Source organism: Anopheles ziemanni, chromosome 3 (genome assembly GCF_943734765.1).
Source record: "Anopheles ziemanni chromosome 3, idAnoZiCoDA_A2_x.2, whole genome shotgun sequence".
NCBI classification, from domain to species: Eukaryota; Metazoa; Arthropoda; class Insecta; order Diptera; family Culicidae; genus Anopheles; species Anopheles ziemanni.
The window spans coordinates 57,190,176-57,210,347 of NC_080706.1; the positions used below are offsets into that span (position 1 = coordinate 57,190,176).

A 20,172-nucleotide genomic window follows, 5' to 3' on the forward strand; every position below is an offset into this window, starting at 1 on the left:
TGCTGATGCTTGCACATTTTTGGATTCGAGGCACAAGAGGCCCCGAGTCCTCTGGCCGTTTTCCTACCCCATTGCCTTTTGCCATCGAGCATACATCCCCAGGAGGGACTCCAAGCGAGGAATTTCAAGCGCTTTCTGTCGAAGTGCTGCTGGTTACCTCGTTTGGCGAGGGTCACATAGTGCTGCCGATCCGATAAAACTTGTTTCGGCCCAACATGATTGCGGCCGCTTGCATTGGTTGGGGTTTTTCTTTGCATTTTTGTGCAATGCACCCGAATGCGGGGACTCCTTCATCGCGGGACGACAGTGCAGCGTGCAAGATATGTTTCGTTTGCGGAGGATCTTTCCCGTTTTTCTTCTCATTTTGATTTACTTACCCAAAGCATCCAACGAGCAGCGTGTACAAGAAGGCGATGCCGAGACCAAGATGATGGAAGAAGCGAATGGCGAATGAAAATACGATCGCAGACAAGGCGACAAAGGCGATCACTAAAGCGGTGACGATCTCGGCAATGGCAACCGATGCCGATGCGGTATTAATGCTCATAAATAATTTATTTCAATACATCCGTTTTTCGCCCTGCTTTCATAAAGGACGACGATCACTTCTGCTGCTTGAGTCTTTCCTCCCGAGAACGCGAAACGATCACCGGCATAATTTTCTCTCATTTTCTTTTCAACGTCATTTCGGAATAGCACGACGCAGTCCGCAGCGGTTTCGTCTGGACCCCTCAACCTCTTCGAAAGCAACAGCACTGCGCTAGAAGGACACTCTAGAATCGTTCGATCATTTCATTAGGCGTTGCATATCTTCATTTGAAGTTCGTTTTGAACTATTTGCACCACAAGCCAAACAATAGCACCGCACTTGAGTGCATCAACACTAGCAGGGGACAATAGCATGGGGGCTGAGCAAAGGGTACTCGATAGAACACGACTACACGAGTTACCTATGTCACGTTTTCTATGTAGGACTTCAAATTTACTGCGACATGGATGCCCTCGTCCAGCTCACGTTTTCTTGCGGTAGGAACCTAACGGTGCATAGCATGTTTCAGCCGCCGAAGATGAAAAAAAGTATCCAAATTAATGAACCACCTATTCGTTGCTCGTTGATTTCCAATGCCAACATGCCGGAACGATGTTTAATTATCGTCTTCGAGTGTTTTTTTCTTTGGTAATTTCGGTGATTTAGCATTTTTCAATATGAGCTGTTTTACAAATCTAATTATAGAGAGATAGTTTCTCATGGTTTGGATTTTTTGCCAAAATAATGCAGTTTCCAAAACGTGTTACTTTATCACTTAAATGTCAAGTTTTGCTAAGTTTTGTGTTAAACAAAAATCATCATCGAGGTTGCAATCAATTAGGCCTTGAACCAACTGGTAATTGGACTTGTACAGATTCAATAAGTAAAGGTTAGTGCAGCGAACAAATACACCAGCCAACCGACAAGAAAGTGCCTGAGGACGTGGCTCACGAATCTGACGACGACTGGTGCGACTGTCAAGAAGACCACTCGCACCAAATGATGATGAAGGCGTTGATGGTGATAGCAATGCCTGATGGCTGAAATTGATTTCGTTTTCCACTGCAATCACGATGCTGCCCTGCTTCAAGAGTGTGCTTTTACGACCTCGCTGGCGATTGTTGGATAATAACAATCCATGCGAGCAGCTCAAATTAAACTGCAATTCGCCATCTCCACGGGGTGAGTCTCGCGTACGAAAAAAATCGTACTGCGAAAAGAAAACTAAAAGCCCCCAACCACAATCGGCCAACGGTGTACAGTTTATCAGCCACATGTAAGTGGAGATAAACACGTGCACATTCGAAGCATCATTAGACAAACGATTAATTTCGCCCCATTACACCTCGACTCTGTTGGCCCCGTTTGGCGGAAACACTGGCACTTACGCAACAAGCCAATCCCCGGCAATCCACAAACCCCTTCCATTGGAGCTGGCTACGTTGCGAAGAAACTGCCAACACCGTGTACTTCATTAGCCCGGCTGAGGATGGCGTTTCTTACCGCGTTTTGTATTCCATTTTCTCGCCATCAAACCTCTTCGTTACCGCCACCGACGATTAATTCGAGGCTTCATTTTGAATTATTATTTCATTTTCTTACTTACTTCGATTTGAGATGCAAATTTAAAATGCAACCCCCTCGAATCACATTCGATTATTTCGATTTTAGTAATGTTTTTGTTGGCCGGAATTTTTGTCACTTTTTCAAATAATAAATCTCAAAGCTATACATATAAAACTAGCAAAAATCATCATGCAACAAACGTATCCTATTTTTTTACGCTTCCGTAGGATCCTTGCGTCAAGGATACGTATACAGTAGTGTCATCTGTTAGCATTTTGAAAGTACCAGTGCGCGACACGCAGTGCCCCTACCATGAAACTCATAAACTAAACCGCAGCCAAATGATTCATTCAATTCATGCGCTGAACTCGTCCTTCATGAACTCTAATGAACTCGTAAATCCTTCTTGAACCAACAGCATTCCGGGGAGGGGCACGAACAACCAGGATGCCGCCATGCAGCACGACAGGTAACGCATGCGCATCCAGCAATAGTCCACCAAAGCCATTCCATTTCGGTTTTGCTCTCGGCAGGGAAGAGAGTTATGGCCGTTAGGATCACATTCCGGCACTTCATTATCACGGATCGATTGCTACCGGCGCGTCGCTTCGGTCGATGGCTGAAACCAGTGCGAAAGGCGTTCTTGCAATCCGCTAGATTTTTGAAACCCTTCCGAAAGTTTTCGTTGCGCTGCTAACGTTTTATGCTCTGGCCATATAGATCATAAGCACTTCATTTGCCTTCCACCGACCATTAGGTGTCCAATGGCGGAAACCACCTCATTTCCAGTCAAGCACCTTCGTTTTATCGCCAATAACCAATTTTTTCCAAAGCGCACCACCAGTTTTTCTTTCTCTAGTAATGCTCACTGCCAGAAAGACGTTAGAAACACGTTTGCCCCAACCACGCGCTGTCGTAGATGTTTATGAGGCTTGTGTACAAATTGGCACCGACTCCTAGCTCAAGGAAACCCAATCTTCAGTGATGGTCAAGGTCTGCTTTTTGCACTTCGTCAATCATTTCCTTCAACTAGTAAACGGACCACAATGCGTTCGAAAGTAATCCGTCATGCTGCGATTAAACCAACATTTAATGTACTGATGATTGTTACCTTGAGAACCACTTGGAAACCCGTATACATTCACATTGCACACAAAACAAAGGTTGTTATTTTCACTTGTTCATTTATTTTCTGACAAACCTGACAACTCCACATTGGATTCGTTTAGTTGTATCGTTCTTTTACGCAAGGACTACAATGTTGTGTATGACTTTTCATAAATGTTCCTCTACCGTACCCAGCGACTGTATAGTCACTTCTTGCTCTTTGCCTTTATGTTCACTTCTAAACCTTGATGGAATTGCCTGTCATTCATTGCGCTTGGATAGTTCAGCTACTGGTGCAGCATTTCGAACGGTTCAAATTTAGTTACTTAAACACTATCTGCAAAAAACACCTGCCTTAGCTATCTGAAATTCACTCCAACCACATTGGAAAGATTAGATTTCAATCTTCAATGGCAGCGATGTTTCTTAGGACCTCTTACTTTCCGTCTTTCACATTAGACTGTTTTGCACTTTGTCACTGGTTTATATGATGCGCCAGGATTTATCTCCATCCGCTCTTTTATGCTCTCGCTTGCCACGCTCATTCGAGATTTGTTGTTAGGAGTTTCATTCCTTACGATAATTTTCACGATTTCATACTTATTTGCAATCTTACGTAGTTTTCCGTCGCTCACATTCTAGCTCAATAAAGTTATGTTTTGTTTTAAATATAGGACCACCTTATCAGCTAGTTACGTATACATTTCATTTTTTTGTTAATTTGTTTGCTGCACTTTTGTAGTTTTCTAGCCATTGTAGCAGGGCATGCACATTCATACATACATACATACATACAAATACACTTTCGCATCGCACTGAACTGTGTAGAGTTGTGTTTCATGGTCATCTGACTAACTCACCTTTGGCAGTCCCGCGGTCAATGCGGCACATTCGCCACTCCCACAGTTATCCGCTGGCTTAGCACTACTCTTTCAATAGCTTGCTTTCATCTAATTACTAGTTTCTTTTTGAAAGTGTTCATTAAATCTACAGTTACGTATTTCCGTCCTAGATATTCGTTTGGTTCCTCCCACCTCCCTTCCTCGCTTCTTTAGCAATCTTGCCTCTTTGCCTTCTACTACCTCACACCCGGAGATTCCAATGAGCATGATTTCTTGCGTATTTATATATTTTTCCACTTTGTTTTTTTACTGGAGGGTAATTGCCATCCCATGAGTTTTCGCTTTCTTTACGTTCCAAAATATCTATGATGTAAATTGGTGGTGAATGAGGACGTGAGGATAAGAATCCCCTATTCTCTAGTCCCCGCTACGTGAAAAGGAATAAAAAGGAGATGCGCTTTGACGGCTTCCAGTGAGTTGTAATTACTGATCAAAGAAAGTTGAGTTCGTTTTAAGAAATTATTGTTCTGTTTTGTTATTACATTTCCGTCCGTGTTTAATTCTATACGGTTCAACAAAACTATGGGACACGTAACTTAGAATAAAAAACGTAATGACAGTCCTCTTCTGATAAATAAGTACATAACCATCGTTCACTGATACCCCTGATACTGATTAAATGTAAAGAGGGGCAGAGGTGAGAGATGTTTGCAAGGAATTAATTTCACTGGGTTAAAGCTTGCGTATTTACACAAAATATCGGAAAAACAAAATCAACTTGTAAGCAAATATGAACAAGTGGAATATGCCATTGACCGCGCATTTTCTGTTGGAAGATAATCACTGTTTTTCTGATTACGAAACATTTCCTAGCTTAGCAAAAATCATCGAAAGGTCGAACATATTAACTGTACGTGAATAAATAACGAGACAACGAAACCAAAAGATCTTTTCAGTGTTTTAACTAAGTGCCCCTGAAGAGGAGCGATCACGGGTGAACGATTCTTTTAATATTTTCAAAATTGAAACTACCTCAAACTGGGGAAACGAAAAACAAATAAAAACTAAATACATAAGACACACTTATCATCCTGGGAAAATCCAGGACAACTCATGAAAAGCACTAACAAAAGAGCTATTCATATTCAAATATCGACAGAGCGATCGCACAACCAAATCTATAAAATATTTTCAAGCGTTAAACGGTTATCCTACTGTATTGCAAAGTTTTTCATCACAAATAAAAACTGAACGCTACTTTTTCGGTCTCTACGCTCTGAGATAAGATAGAGTAAGGATTTTTCAGGTTGCTGTTTGTTGTATTTAGATCTACTATATAAAAGAAATTTTTGTTTTCTACTCTTGTTGATCATCTGCTGAGCTCTGTTGCCGCTGCCCGTTCTTTTTTCTACTCGTATCGCTTCTCGCTATGTATTACCTAAAGCAAACACAGACGTGTAAGTATCTTGGATTTCCTTTAATGTTTTCATCGATTCTCTCAAACAGACCTACGTTGCGTTTCGTTCAATGGAAATTTGTACAGCCGTTCAATTTTACCACAAACGCACAATGTTTGTGTTTACATTTATTTCTGTTGGCTCCCATCGGGTAGTTTGTTCATACTGTTTGTTTAGCGACAGTTATTTCCGTTTTTTAGCATTAATTTCATCTCCGTTCTTTGTTTGTATGTCTATATTACAATGTTCGTCAGCTCTCAACAGCGACAGTAGCGTTAGAAAGATGTGAATGTTTTATCAAACACAATTCGGAACAGATTTGTATATCCTATCGTCTACTGTGTGTCGGCGGTCTGGATTTGAAAGATGTGGAGTGTAGGAATTGTGAGTACAGTTTGTTTGTCCGCCCGAGTGACGATGTTTGTATCATAAAATGGGATATTTTTGTGTAGAGTTTAGTTTCACCATTAACCACCACCATTCACTGCTAATGCATAAAAAGTACCTTTCAAAGAAATCCAAACAAAGCAAAGGAAATGATAACACAATTGATGAACAGATCCCGTCAATCCAATCCGTTAAATGAACGATCATAGACAAATTGACTGTAGTGTATGTGTGTTTGTGTGTCTGCTCAACTGCAATCGCTATGAGGAACCGAGTAGAAACGAGAGAGAAAACAAAGAAATCATAGCCATTGCACTCTATACGATAGGAATAGGGTCAGTTCACGGACCTTCGAGGCCAACAGTGGGCTCAATATTTTGCATGGTCCTGTTACTTTGATCCTTTGGCGAGAGCACGAAATGGGTTGGTAAGAAATTGGTTGTTTGCTTTATCGGCCGTCTATTTCTACCGGGAACTTTTCGTTTAGTATAAATAATTACTAGCACTACTGTGATTGGTGTGTTGGTGTAACCCCTAGTTTTGCTCGTGCAATGCGGCCGCTGCAGCTGCCGCGGCGGCCGCCTTCTGTGCCTGGGCCTGTTTTTCCTGCTCGTTTAGCTCCTTAATGGCTTGGATCTCTTTCTTCAATTTCATTCGGCGGTTCTGAAACCAAATTTTGATCTGCCGCTCCGTTAGACATAAAGCGTGCGCCATCTCGATCCGACGTCGACGGGTAAGGTAATGGTTGGTGTGGAACTCTTTCTCCAGCTCCAGCGTTTGGTATCGTGTGTAGGTTTGTCGTCCCCTTCGTCGCAATCCGTTAGCACCTATCGCAATCAAAGAAAAGAAATATCACGAATTATATTGTTGTCATTCAACATGTTCGTATTTTTTAAACATAAATTTAATGCATTGTAAAAAAATTGTTTCATCAAAATCGGTTACTAAAACAACGTTTGTTAATAAAATCACCTTACATATTGCAACACTTGGATGCGCCTGGGCAGAAAATCTTAATTTTTTAAAGAAATTCATCCGATTAGAGTTGTATTAGTTAAAGTAATGAAACCCTCTCTATGCCACCACTGCAACTATATTGCAAAAGCTTTCCAAAATTTTCAGGCCACTTGTTTCCTTAAATATTCATGAAACTAACTATTTAAACTATTCATTTTTATCACTCAACGATTTTTTAATACTTTCTGTAGGCGTTATTGACATACTGCGGCTTGTAAAAGTCAGCAGGTTATTCAAGAATAAGGAAACAAAACACAAAACGAATCCTCAACTACGGCCTCAAAAACCTGCTCTGTGAAAATATTTGTATCGATCGTTTGTGGTTCATGCGCATACTTCCTTGCGGTTCTCATTCGTCACGAATTTTTGTAGCTTTCGTGTCTTGATAGTTATTGCTCGATATACAGTCGGCAAGCAAAACGCACGAGCTGAAAAGGAAAATGCTGAACGTTGTAAGAAATAAAAAATCCTTCCATTCGAACCCACCGCAGGCCCACCATTGCCTAAGGATGTGGTTATGTTCGGATGGGTAGGCCATTGAACCGTGGTTTACAATTGAGCACTGGGGTCGCATGAGTTGCACCGGATCGCGAGTAGCGTGCAATCCGCTTTATCATCTTCCATTCGAGACCTGTATACGATGGGCATGTTCACGAAAACAATCGCTTTTTTTGCTTGTAAATTGCCACTTTTTAGTAAACAGGAATGTTTTCCACTCCACTCTTCAGATTCGGTTACATACGATTAAACGAAAAACTCGTGGAGAGCTCCTAGCGGGCATACGAAAACCTTCTCACGTAAGTTTCGCAGCAGTCAAATTATCACAAAAGCAAACTGTAATTATTGACCAGAAAGGGAAGCCGCAAGCTGCCAAGCAAAACCAAACGAGAAAAATATACACTTATACACACACACACACATCAAATATGACGACGTGAAAAGCACAAACTTTAGCCACAGTGAAAGGTGAATTCCCTTCAAACCGTCTGGTGCCGCAGACATGACTCTGGGGCTGTTTCCAATATCAGCCAAAGCAGCCAGCAATGCCACGCCGCAACCACAGCGACGCGGCAGTTCTGCACTATAATTTTTGTGATTGTTTTACATGGCCCATCTCCAAAATTCAGCTCCTTCCGTTCACATGATTTCGGATGCGATCGAACGACAAGATCATAGCTAAAACATGGGCCATGTGTTTCAAGGGATGATTTGCCAAGTTTCATGCATCCGGGAGGGTTGGAATTCATCATCTTCATGAGAAAAGTTTGTAGTCGTGCTGAAATAAAGACGCAAAGTCCCTCGAGAAACTGTGACAGCAAATAACTTTTGTGCGGGGTGTGTTCGCATATGGGTCGGATTTCTAAAAAAATAGAAATGAGTCTGAGACTAAAAGCGAATCGTATACCGAGAAGGTGTCCAGGATTTTACATTATAATTAAGCAAACGACCATATAAAGCGGTCGGCATAGTCCAGCATGAGACAAGTCTATCTTTCTGAATACCTGTTCTAAAAACGTGCTGCTACACAACGGCGTAACTTTTTTTTCGATTCAGTTGCTGGACAGGAGAAGCTAGATATAGAGAGATAAATTAAGCTGCCATTTGAGCTATGGGTTCCTCTTCGCTACCTTTGTCAACGAAATGAATGCCCAATTCCACCCAAAAGTGGAGCGGAACTTGAATACGATGCCACCATGTTTACGAAAGCCGACGAAGATTGGCAAAGAGCATGAAAAACAGTCGTACAGAGCTGAACCGAATCGACAGAGATACGTCGGGAATTCAGGGATACCTCACAGCGAGGCCTGCAGCATCCGCGAAGAACGTGTGAATGGAAGAAAGAGTAAAACGACCGAACAGAGAGACCAAGACACTGGTGACAGGCGAAAAAGAGGAAAACAAAATGGAATCGGCCGTCGTGCACCACCATGCCGGCATTTCTGTCTCTGACTTCATGCTCTTCAGCTTCTTGCTTATAATGCTCCTCCTCCTCCCTCGCACTTGGCTCAGTTGTCGTCACTGAGAAAATGATGGAAGTGACCCGAGGGAACGATGGACGATCACACACCATCAGAACCACATCGGAGGATGAAAGAGAGCGCAAGATCGCGCCAATAAATAAACCGGGTGGACGTCTATACAGCCCTGCACGCATGCAAATGCACAACGATCTTCAGACGCAAGAACTCTCGATAGTGAATAACGACCACAGTAGAGAAGCAGCAGAAAACTGCAATAAATCATATTTTGTGATTTATTTATTCATAATTAAAAATGCGTAAAAACTGGGCAGAAGTTCATTGACTACTCAGAGGATCTGGATGTAAATAAATGCAATTCATGGTTCGAAAGGCTTCCGTTGTACTCTTAAAGATGTCTAAACTACACTTGCCTCAGCAATAAATGCAACAAATTTTAACATAATGATGAATTAAAACACAATAATCAAATTCTATCATACAGAATACGATAAAACCCATATCTTTTGAAGAATTGAAAGGACCGCTTCAACAGGAAAGAACGACCTACGATTTTGCATTTGTGGAAAAAGCCTTCTTTTAATGATTATTTTATTTACTAACCAAATATATGTGGGACTTTCCATTACAGGCAGGCATTTTGATAGCGGTTATAATTATGACTGAACATCAGTTGTTCGCTATTTTCGGTTGCCAGATGTTCTTTTTGATAATTTCAGAGATCTTTTTATTGATGTTGGTTGTTCTGGTGTTACCCATCGAGCAGCGCAGATTTTCGGCAGTTCAAGACAAACACAAATGTTGGTTTAATATTATTGAATACAATACAAGCATTCCGAATAAAATTAACAATCAATAGTTCTAGTATATAAAGAAAAATTAGATGAAACGAGATTATGGGTGGTAAAACATAGCATACAGCAGATAAATAATGTTATAACATGATTTTTTGATTATTACAAAGATAACCGATTTGTAAATGAAGAGTCATGAAAAAATAATCCATCACAATAATGCCTTCTTCTGTCAATTTACAAATATCTTTCGTAAACTGATGTTTTATAGAACCTTTATTCAGTAAAGAAAACTTCTCGTTTAACGACAACGATTGGAAACAAATCAACCGACATGTGCAAATGCTCTAGCCGACGCTGTCACACGTAAAGATTGTGTGAGGAATGTTCTCCCCACTCAAGTGTCTGGCAGCTGCAGACAAATTTTTGTAAAGCCTGTCTAATTAAGCGTGGTGCTTGCTCTTTTTCATCTGCCAAGCATTATTTTCTACTTTCACTTATGTCAAAAAATTTCGTCCTTCCTCAAGCCCAGCTTCCTTCTGTGTTTTCTTTTCAACCTAAGCCGTTGCTCAAGCGCACTGCAGCAATATATCTACGCGAAGGATTTGTTTCGCTTGAGCCAACCCGACTCCTGCTTTTCTCATAAATCTGTCGACGATTCGGGATCGTGTAATCAACATGCTCAAGGCTCCACAAATTATTCACACCCATAATTTATTCATCGAAGACGCAGCGCCTCTGATGACTCACTTCTGGTCGCGCTTTTCGGTAGCCGAAAACAACCCTCAAACGACACGGACGGCGTTGCAGACTTTTTCTTATCTTAATTAGTGCTTCAGTCTTTCCTGAGTCTGCTTCGAGCGGCCATTTTAATCTGCTTCAAAAGGGGCCATGGGCCGTCTCAACGTCGACAGGGCAGGCCACTTTCAGGGTTGCCCACTCTTCAGATTGGTTCCTTTCAAAATTTTGGCCTAAGTTGAATGATAAGATTAGGAACTAGGCATGGGGGTCTAATGCCTGAGTTACGGTCATTCTTCAGGACTATGGGAGAGGCGAGCGACTCCGAACACTTGGTGGAAATTAATCATGGCACCGGTTGTGATGTTACTATGAGCACTATTTTCCTTCGCTGTGTCTATGCACATAACGCGTGCCCCTTTTTCGGTGGTACCTCAGAGCTGTTACGGTGTTAACGAAAGCGATCAATATTTCCATCGGTAATCGGTTTTCCACAGACACATACACCCAAACACACACGTCCAATGCATTGCCACTCCTCTATAAGCAACGCTCATCAGGTTCATTTTCGTGCAATCAGCGAAGCGAAGAAGAAAAGGTGGACTTGGAGAATTATCAACGCATATGTTCTATCGATGCAATTTATTTTGAATTTCTTTGTTTTCATATCTCTCAAATTCAAGATCCTCTTTCACCGACTAAGCTATAAAACATTTATCACGTTTCTAACTTAAAGTTCATAATAAAAATTCGAGAGTTGTAAACTAGCGTTTTTCGTCAAACTCATTTCGGTGGAAAGTCCATGCATTATTCTGTTATAGAATGTGGTCAACATGTGGTTAATCTTAAGAAACTATTCAATTGTATGATTGTGGATGAAGGATGCAAAAAATAAAAATACCTTCAAATACATTTTATGAATTTTTTTGTTTGTAGAAATCAAGTTGAGATCAAATTTATCCATAAAATCTTCACATTGGTTAAGCATTTCCTTTAGTGTGCGTTCCACATACATGACTGTGTGGTAAGAAAATAACTCACATCATAAGAAACACGCTGGATTGCGAATGTTTTTCTACCCATGATCATGAGTTTTGCCATTATCACAAGGGAACTGGTGCATACTTCGTGGTCCTCTCTTTTTGTCAATTTCAAGCCACGCCACGTATCGCGCGTGCTACTTTTGGACCGTGACTTCTCCTACCAAACCAGACTGAGCGAGATCGCTTGACAGCGAACGTAGAAAAGCAACAACAGTCACATGATGTTGTGGCAAATACCGCCGTAACTGCATCATTTGATGCTGCAATGCCTTGTGAGTGGCTTTGGTTAAAAAAAAAGACAAGAAAAACACATTGAACAACCGAAGTCTTGGGGATCACAGGAGAGGGATTCCAGATGATAGGAAAAGAATCATCGACGAAAAACAACACGAGGAAAACTACAACAGATACACACAGCCTCTCCATAATAAATTCCTCTTATTTTAACAGATGAAAAATAAGACAAGAAAATCCCAGCGGGTGCAAGCCAGTGCCTTGTTTCAGTCTGAGAGTTTCACCGCCATTCTGGAACCTGCTAGGATACTACGCTACCATCATCATGTACGCGAGTGGAGGACGGGGATGCTACGGAAACATGTTATTGAAAATGCTTGTTATCTTTCTCCGTTTTCTTCTTCTGCTTGAAGATGACTTCTCTCTACAGCCTTCTCATTTACCGCGCCAGTTCGTCGCGGTGACTTCCTCATGTGACGGAACAAGCGAAGCTGTAGAAATTACACAGAATCGACTAGAGTTGCAAGAAAAAATCTTTCGTCTTGAGATGGTGTCGAATATCGTGTTTTCTATTTTCCATGCAAACGAAAACTCAGTTGACTTCACGATGCTTTTCAATTCGTCTGGTTTTACAATGAAAATTTTGAAGCGGCTTTTTATTTTTCTTGTGATGATTTACTTTGTTTTATGGATATTATGCTTGAATTGTTGCAGTTTATATTGCACGAGTAAACGAAGCTTTTTGTAAGCAAACATTTGACTATTTTCATAATTTCGTACATTCTTTCCAAAGGCACAATTGGCACGTGACATGTCAAATGACACAATCTTCCCAACAAAACTGCCACAATCTATCTGTCCCTTCACCGAGGCAATCAATCTTGTAAGCCTAATTGAGCTTCCCAAGGTGTTGCCCACTGGAGGATTTCCACCACTTGGCGCCAATGCTGCCGTTGTCCAATGCTGTAGGGATGGATATAAACACGCTATGCCGTGGCAGTGGCGGCAAATAGTTATAATTACTTTTTTACAGCACATTAATCTTTCACATATGAAATTAATAGCTCCATGCTCCAACGCCAACCTTCTCCTTGTGCGACGGCGCTTCGCACACTGCTCTAATATTGTGTCGGAGCAAGTTAACGCATCTAACGACGCGCTTCCATTTCTTGTGGGGGGAAAACACCGAGGGGGGCAGAGAGCTGGAAGAATATGTAGTACATGTACCGTTTACGGTAACTTTGCGAACGGTGATAAAATATGCACCAAGGGCTTTGCGAGCAACTCATAAATCCGCCCCATTCGTAATCCTTTCACTGCTCGACGGCACGAAGTGCGTGATTTCAGGATGATCATGTGATACCACGCATGGTGGGCCCGTTTTGCAAACAGGAATTAGATTTTAAAAGAAATTTGCTTCGATGGTATTTTTCGTTGAAGTGTGGCCATTGCAGCGTTTTTAATACACACCTGCTACCAAAGATGCTAACACCTGCCCAAGCGCATTTAGATGCATGTTGAAAAAAATACTGTTGAATAGACTCCACAGCAATGAGGAAGCAATATCATTTAAATAGCTATAATGGCGATACGAAACAATCCACCGTGCTACCGAATAGCACCATACGAATGATTCTACCAAGCAATTTATCAAACGTCTGTGACAACGATATTATTTATTGATCCCTACAATGGCTTACAAAACATTCCCTCTTTGATTCATAGTCGTATGTACCTCTTGATATATCAATTTTCCAACAACAACAAACCTTTGCGCAGACGCTATCCAGATTCACCAGTGATAGACTCGATAGTAACAGAAATTGAAGCAAGAAGGTCAACAAACTGCCGCCTCAACTGATAAAAATAAAAATGAAAGAAAACATTCAGGACGCTGCCATTTTTCCTCCTGCACAAAATCTGCCACCAGAATCGGAAAGCACGTGGCTTTCGGTGAGTTATGTACAGTTTTAGCTAACGCAAGCTAACTAGGGAAAGGGACAACCCTGATCCCTGAACGCCATCCCTCCTGACGAACACGAAACGCACACCGTTAGATTTCACCAAACGTGGTAGGAGGAGTGGTGAGAATTAAATTCTTCAGGGACTGATATATTTATTTCAGAGGTAAGATTTATGTAGGAGAGCCAAGAATATGCTCCTTCTTTTCTTTTTCTCCCGCACCGACCAAACGGCGACGTAGTTCATCTTTGGCAATTATATGCTGGCAATAAAAAAGAGGCGCGAACGCCATTCCTTCCCGATTCTCCCAATCACGATGCCCTCAATCTAACACAATCCAGCAAAACAATACGCCTATAATTTTTGGCTTTTCTCATTCCCTATTCTCTCTTGGGAAATCATTGAAGAATGAAATACTCCTTGGTTTGTTGTTAGTAGCACAGTATCTTTACTTTTGTCAAACGGGTATCGATTATGGTTTAAATAGAACTTTTGTGCAATATTTTCATACAGTATTCAATTGACAAATTTGTTAAGTCATCAATAATCAACAAATTAAACTTTTTAGCTAATTTAGTAAGCAACACAAATAAGTCAACTCCATTGAGTGGGAACTTCTTCCGTTGATTCGAGAATCATTTTCAAAATTGCAATCGAACATTCTCCAACAGTATATTAGAGCCACAGCTGGCCAGTATGGTCGCATCATACAGCAGGAAACAAGAAAAGGGAGGACATGATTTACTAGCGACCTTGTTATACCATGATTTATGTTTCTTTTCTTGCTTTTGGGCTGCTTTCTAATCTTACGGTCTACCACTCCAAGCTAGGATTTGAAAAGGAAGGCTTGTGCATAGGCAATGTTTCGTGAACGAAAATGGTGTCAAATTGCGAGTATCTCCCAAAGGAAAGTGGCAATTTGAGAAAGGGAAAAGGATAGTGTTCCCCACATCTTCCTGAAACCAGCGTACAGAAAAGCCCACCAGGACAGTAGGCACAACGTATTGGTATAAATGATATAACATCTTTTGCAGAATCAACATGCCTGCCAGGAGATAATACTAGCAAAAACCGACAAACTAATCTAACAACATAGACTTTTCCCAGATTCGACTAGTCATTGGAAAACTTGCTAGAAACACCCAAGTAGAACATGACACTTCCACCAAGATTAACGATTAACAAAATTTGTCCAAGATGGCGGAGATGCAAATACTACGAGAGTAGACTTGTCATAAGTTGCTTTACAAGGGAGTCAGCTTGAACGATACATGAATAGTACATCGAAAAATTGAAAAAAGATTGCAAATGACATGCTTATAAATCAGTTTCCAAACACTGGTGTCGTTTGGGTAGCTCTGAAAATCTCTGGAAAGCCACACATGAGATTCATTAAAATGGAAAAATTGTTTTGCTTCCAAAACGAATCGTCGGACCTTCTCAGTATAGCAGTGAAGTTGATACACACATGTTTCGTTGCTTTAGCATAGAGAGAAAGGAAACTTTGTTCATACCATATTTCAATGTTTTCCGATCACTTCGAGCTTGAACTTAATCTTAATCAAGATCAATCGATCGGTTGAGCTAAAGCAAACATCTAAACAGTACGGTGGAATCATATGATACGCCTGGGTGGGAAGGGGTTTCTTATTTTGCCGTTCTAAACCCAATTAGCAGCCAAACAAAGGAGCGCCGAGAGCCACCAGACCCACGACAATCACACAGCCTCCCAGGAGTAAACGTTGCCGGAAGGAGATTCGGACGACATAAGGTAGACACAGGCCTGCAGCCGATAATGTTATTCTATAGCGCAAAAAGGGGTCTGTGGTCTGTGTGAGTAAACCGAAAAGGCGCGAGCTGAAGTCCAGATAGCTGTGAGAACAACGATCGAAGAGCGAGACAGAGCCTATGAAATATGCCCAATTATGCACATTAAAATGTAGCCGTGCAAAAACACTGCATCATGTACAATTTAACGAGATCGAGATGCATAGATAACGGCGCTGCTTGGCCTCAACCAAGCCCACACTTTACTAAACTATGCAACTAACTGAATGTGGAGAGTGCATACTACAATGGCAACAATGGCAAAGACAAGGGTAGCGTCGAAACTGCAGCTTGGGCCGCTCGAGACACTCGAAATACTCGACACACTCGATTGGATTTAGCCTCACGAAGGTTTGGTTCTAATGCACAACTCGGTAGCACTTAATTGACCACAAGGCGTAGGAATGTCATGCTAATACCTCCCCTGCCGAAGCGTGCACTCCACTCCACGTTCTTTCATGCAAAGCGAGAGGTCAACCCCTGAGAGTCCAGCCCACAAAGAGAATAGGACTATTTTCTATTAAAGTTCTCATTCCTGCCGTTCACACGAATCTCCCCAACGGCAAGATTGATGCCTTATAGCGTCGCTGCTTCGGAACGCAACCGAGAATGCCTACATCAACGGGCTACAACGCCGACGACGACGAAGCTATCGGAAGTTCGAACGGTGTAATATTGTATCAGGGCCATTCATTATCGATCGAACATTGTTTAATTTAATCCGATACAATAAAATATGCATCTATTACATAATATCCCCAGTACAGTGTATAAATAAGGGCTGCGCGATGGCGGGCAATCGAAAGCATGAGCGATGCGGATGAAGAACTGGTGATGGCTCGTATGCAGCATAAATTAACACCAGAGCGCGAGAGACTCGCTACGGCGAGGGATTCGGAGAGGAAAGAAGCACATGAGTGATGAAAATTTGCGCAGCAACCGAACACAAACAAATACGCCAAGTGCATACATAGACCGACCATCCTCACCAGCGATATTGAGCTTGTGGCCGAGCTCGTGAGTTCGTAAGGGACACGCGTTCGTTATGCAGCAAAAGCCCGCTTGATCCCGTACATAACTCAAATAACCCTATGGTCAATTAATAAACCATCAAACATCGTAAATCAAAATGGATTCCCAATATTTCATGATCAGGGGGAATCGCTCCGTTCGTGTTTACCAACGACAAAATACGCACCATCGCCAGTCGATACACGCATACCTACAGAAAACGCCTACAGGTCTCGGGTCTCACTAAGCCATGCGGCTAGCCCAGTCTGACCGCGCGGGCCATCTAAAACGGGCCGGTGCTGAGGTGCGACTATTCATTTAAATCAATCTCCTCCTTGCCGTGCTGGCTCGTCCCGACAATTTCAGTGCACGCAACGGTACGTGACGGAAACGACAAAGAACGTCTGACCGGTGGGAATCCGTCAATGTCGGTGCACAACAAACGAAGTGCGCTCCTTCTTCGCCTAATGGCATTGTCAGCAGCAGAGCCTAGAGTCACCGGAGGGTCTGTGTCTCCCGATGCCCAACATGAGGAGATACAATGGCCATAATGAAGTGTTTATAATGTTGGATATGATCGAGAGTTTTTCTTCTACATTTCTCTTTCCGTCTCAAGAAAGGGACAGGAGAATCAAGAAGGTCTTGGAAGCAAGCAGCAGCGCTATATATCTCGGAGAGCAGGGGTTACAGGCTGGATACGACTGCGACGGCGAAAACTCCAAGTGGGCGTAAAAGCGAAGCGATCGATATACTGGCTTTTAATCAAAATCGTAAATCTTAAAAACGTGTGGCTAAAGCAAACATAAATCGTGTGTTGCAGCAGACAATTTCTACCACCACCGCTAATCGGGTGAGTTTGTTGTTCATATTCCATCCTCTATAAACTATCGAAGGCAGACTGATGAAATTGAGACCTAACTCCGAAGTAACTTCTTCAGAAGCGAACTAAAGAAACCACAGCAGTAAACAAAAGAAAGGATGCCTGTTTGTTGCCACATTCAGTGGTCAAGAGTACCCGAGCAGGCTGGTAATCATAATCACCGTAATCGAAAACCGAGATCTTAATGCGATACACTGGTGAATAGAGGCTTTGGCTTTCATGCGATCCGTATCTTAATCGAACCAACCAGAGTAGTGGGGAATCCTTGGCGTTCGGTTCGACCATCGTGGGCTGTATTTGCGACTCCATATTGGCATCTGCCATTCACCGCAAAACTTGCACACTACGGGGAGGAACGGGGATAGGCTTTCGAAGGCGATAAATTAATGGCACCAGCGGCGCTGTTCAGAAATTGGAATGAAACCTTATTCTCCAACACGTCATCACCCGACAATGATTTGAAACTGATGAAAGTTCAATCACTGCGGATGGAATGGAGTTGATGCATCTCGAATGCCTCTGTTTGTGTGGTTTTGTGACGGGTTCAATCTTCTGCTCCTTTGTTATCAGCCATCTGTGCCTCTCAACCATGACCCATGGAGTTGATAATCTGCCCCAATTACAGTTCTTTAGTCACAAAATGGGTGGCGACAAACAGTTGATGTAGCATTTTTTCAACCCACATACGAACCAAGTCATGTTGATCGCAAAATATGTTCCTTCTGGTTTGTCAGATGCTCGGGAGACACTAACGAGCGAACCTCGTCTGTCATCACGAAGTCTGTCAGTAACTCGGTGGAAAAAAACAATCAATTTGATTCTATCCCAACGATACACAAAAATGGAAACAATTAAACCAGTATATCAATTGCTGGGATAGAAAACCGTTTAATTGGTACATTTGGTAGAAAGTTAGTGAATCATTTTCCAATCTGCTTAGCTGGCAAATGAAAGATAAATAGACGCTGAGTGCAAAATGCAATGAATAAATGCAGTCTCTACAGTTTCCTTGCTTTTCACGAGCACACACGCAAACAAACACACATATCATTTGTTGCCATTTACCTCCATTGGCCTCGTCTCGGCTGGCGAATCGTCAACAGTCGATGGTACAGTTTACCGCAACGTGGAGGGGGCGCTTTTAATGCGAGAGTGCTCTATTCAAACAGTAGCACGGCAACCTTTTGTTTCAAAGGCAACCGACCTATGCGCCGTCATGAAAGTCAGTCAATTTATAGCTCACAACCGCCGGCCGTTCTCGAGTGCCTCTGACGTCGTGCCGGAAAGCGAGCCGAACGAACGGCTGCTAAACAAGTTTACGCTGCGGAAAAGTAAAACAAACACGGTAAAAACCGATACGAGGTAAAAAAGAACCAGAATGCCAAACCCGGCCACACCACAATGAAACATTGGAAATCCGTTTAAGATCTTACCCGCGTGATAGCTTCACTGAACTCTTTTTCGAGCTTCAATTGGCCACTCCTCCGCGCTTTACCGAGGGGGTCTCTTGCCTTGCCAGTTGCCACAGGTACATGGCGCACACGGACAACGTACCGTTAACACTAGCCGACGCTTCATTGGTGTCGTGCTCTAAGTCAAAGTTGTCATGCAGGTCACTTTGAGAGCAACGAAGTCGCACGTTTCCTCGGATTGACTTCGTACGCTGTAAGTATCTTCGATTGCTTTTTCCAGGGGCGCTACGGTAAAGCGGGTTCATCAGTAAACGCCGTGCTGTGGAAATGGAGAAACTCTCTTTTGACCCCCATATCTTCGAACTGGACCTCAAATTCCAATCGATTTTATTTTCATCACACCTCACGCTTGCAAAAGGATCATGCAAAAGCACGGACAATGCTGCAGTAAACTAAAGCTCAAACTAGATAAGCCCAGTTCTGCCAGTCCGCGCAAGTACGGTGGGATATTTCCATAGTAACTCCATTGCCTCTTTCTTTCCCCATGAGATGGAAAAAGAGAAGAAGGTTTAGAGCCAGCAACGAAATCGTGGTATAAAATACGACCAATTTATGCTGCCTGCTAAAGAGTTATAGCACGGAACTTTTATCTGATTTAACACCTAATAATGCATTACACAAACATGGTTTACATTGCCCAGGGCCGGCATCTTTTAGTGTTCCGGGAGGGTCTACTGAACAATAAGGGAGGAATTTATGAATGCTATACCTGCCACATTTGTACACCTTCGTCGGTAGAAATGCATTGCTAACTAGCCAAGAGTATGTGATATATTTCAGCAACCTAGTCATGCCGTTGCCAATCAGGTCATGCTCTTTAGGCTACCTTAGTTAAGGAGATTTTTTAATGGATAGTGGGTTCTTTCTGATCATCGAACATTCTGAGAACCTCGATCAACGATCAGCGATTCGCATGGCGCATTAAATATGGCCACGAAGAAGACTCATCTACAAACCGTGGGAGCACGAAATAATTTTGGACGGTGATCATCAAAGTGGAACATCTCAATTCCCCATGTGTTTCGAGATTTCGTGTTTGGCCTTTTCAGATTCCAGAATGGACCTCTTAATCATTATTCCTACCACGAAGAATGTGTTCGTAGCCGCTGGTGACTGAATAAAAAGAAGGAAACTATTTTTCGTTATAAGACGATGAGCAAAGCAACGCGGAGAAACCTTAATCTGTTGAATCATATGGGAACTGGTATTTAGTAGCGGATTTGTGAAAACCTCTAAACTTGGATCTCTTTCAACAATGCCACCGCAGACCGATTCGACATTTAAAGAGAAGTTCTGAGGAGATATGTTGTATTGCTACGAGAATTTT

General features: G+C 42.2%; 1 protein-coding gene across 1 annotated transcript in view; it reads right to left on the minus strand.

The window, feature by feature from the left end:
* Nucleotides 1–6,422: 6,422 nt before the first annotated feature.
* The window catches only part of LOC131286522 (homeotic protein ultrabithorax-like), a 75,145-nt gene continuing 61,395 nt past the window's right edge, over nt 6,423–20,172 (minus strand). The window contains exon 3 of the mRNA XM_058315484.1: nt 6,423–6,715. Coding sequence (XP_058171467.1) covers nt 6,423–6,715 — 293 coding nt within the window. The remainder of the gene's footprint in view (nt 6,716–20,172) is intronic.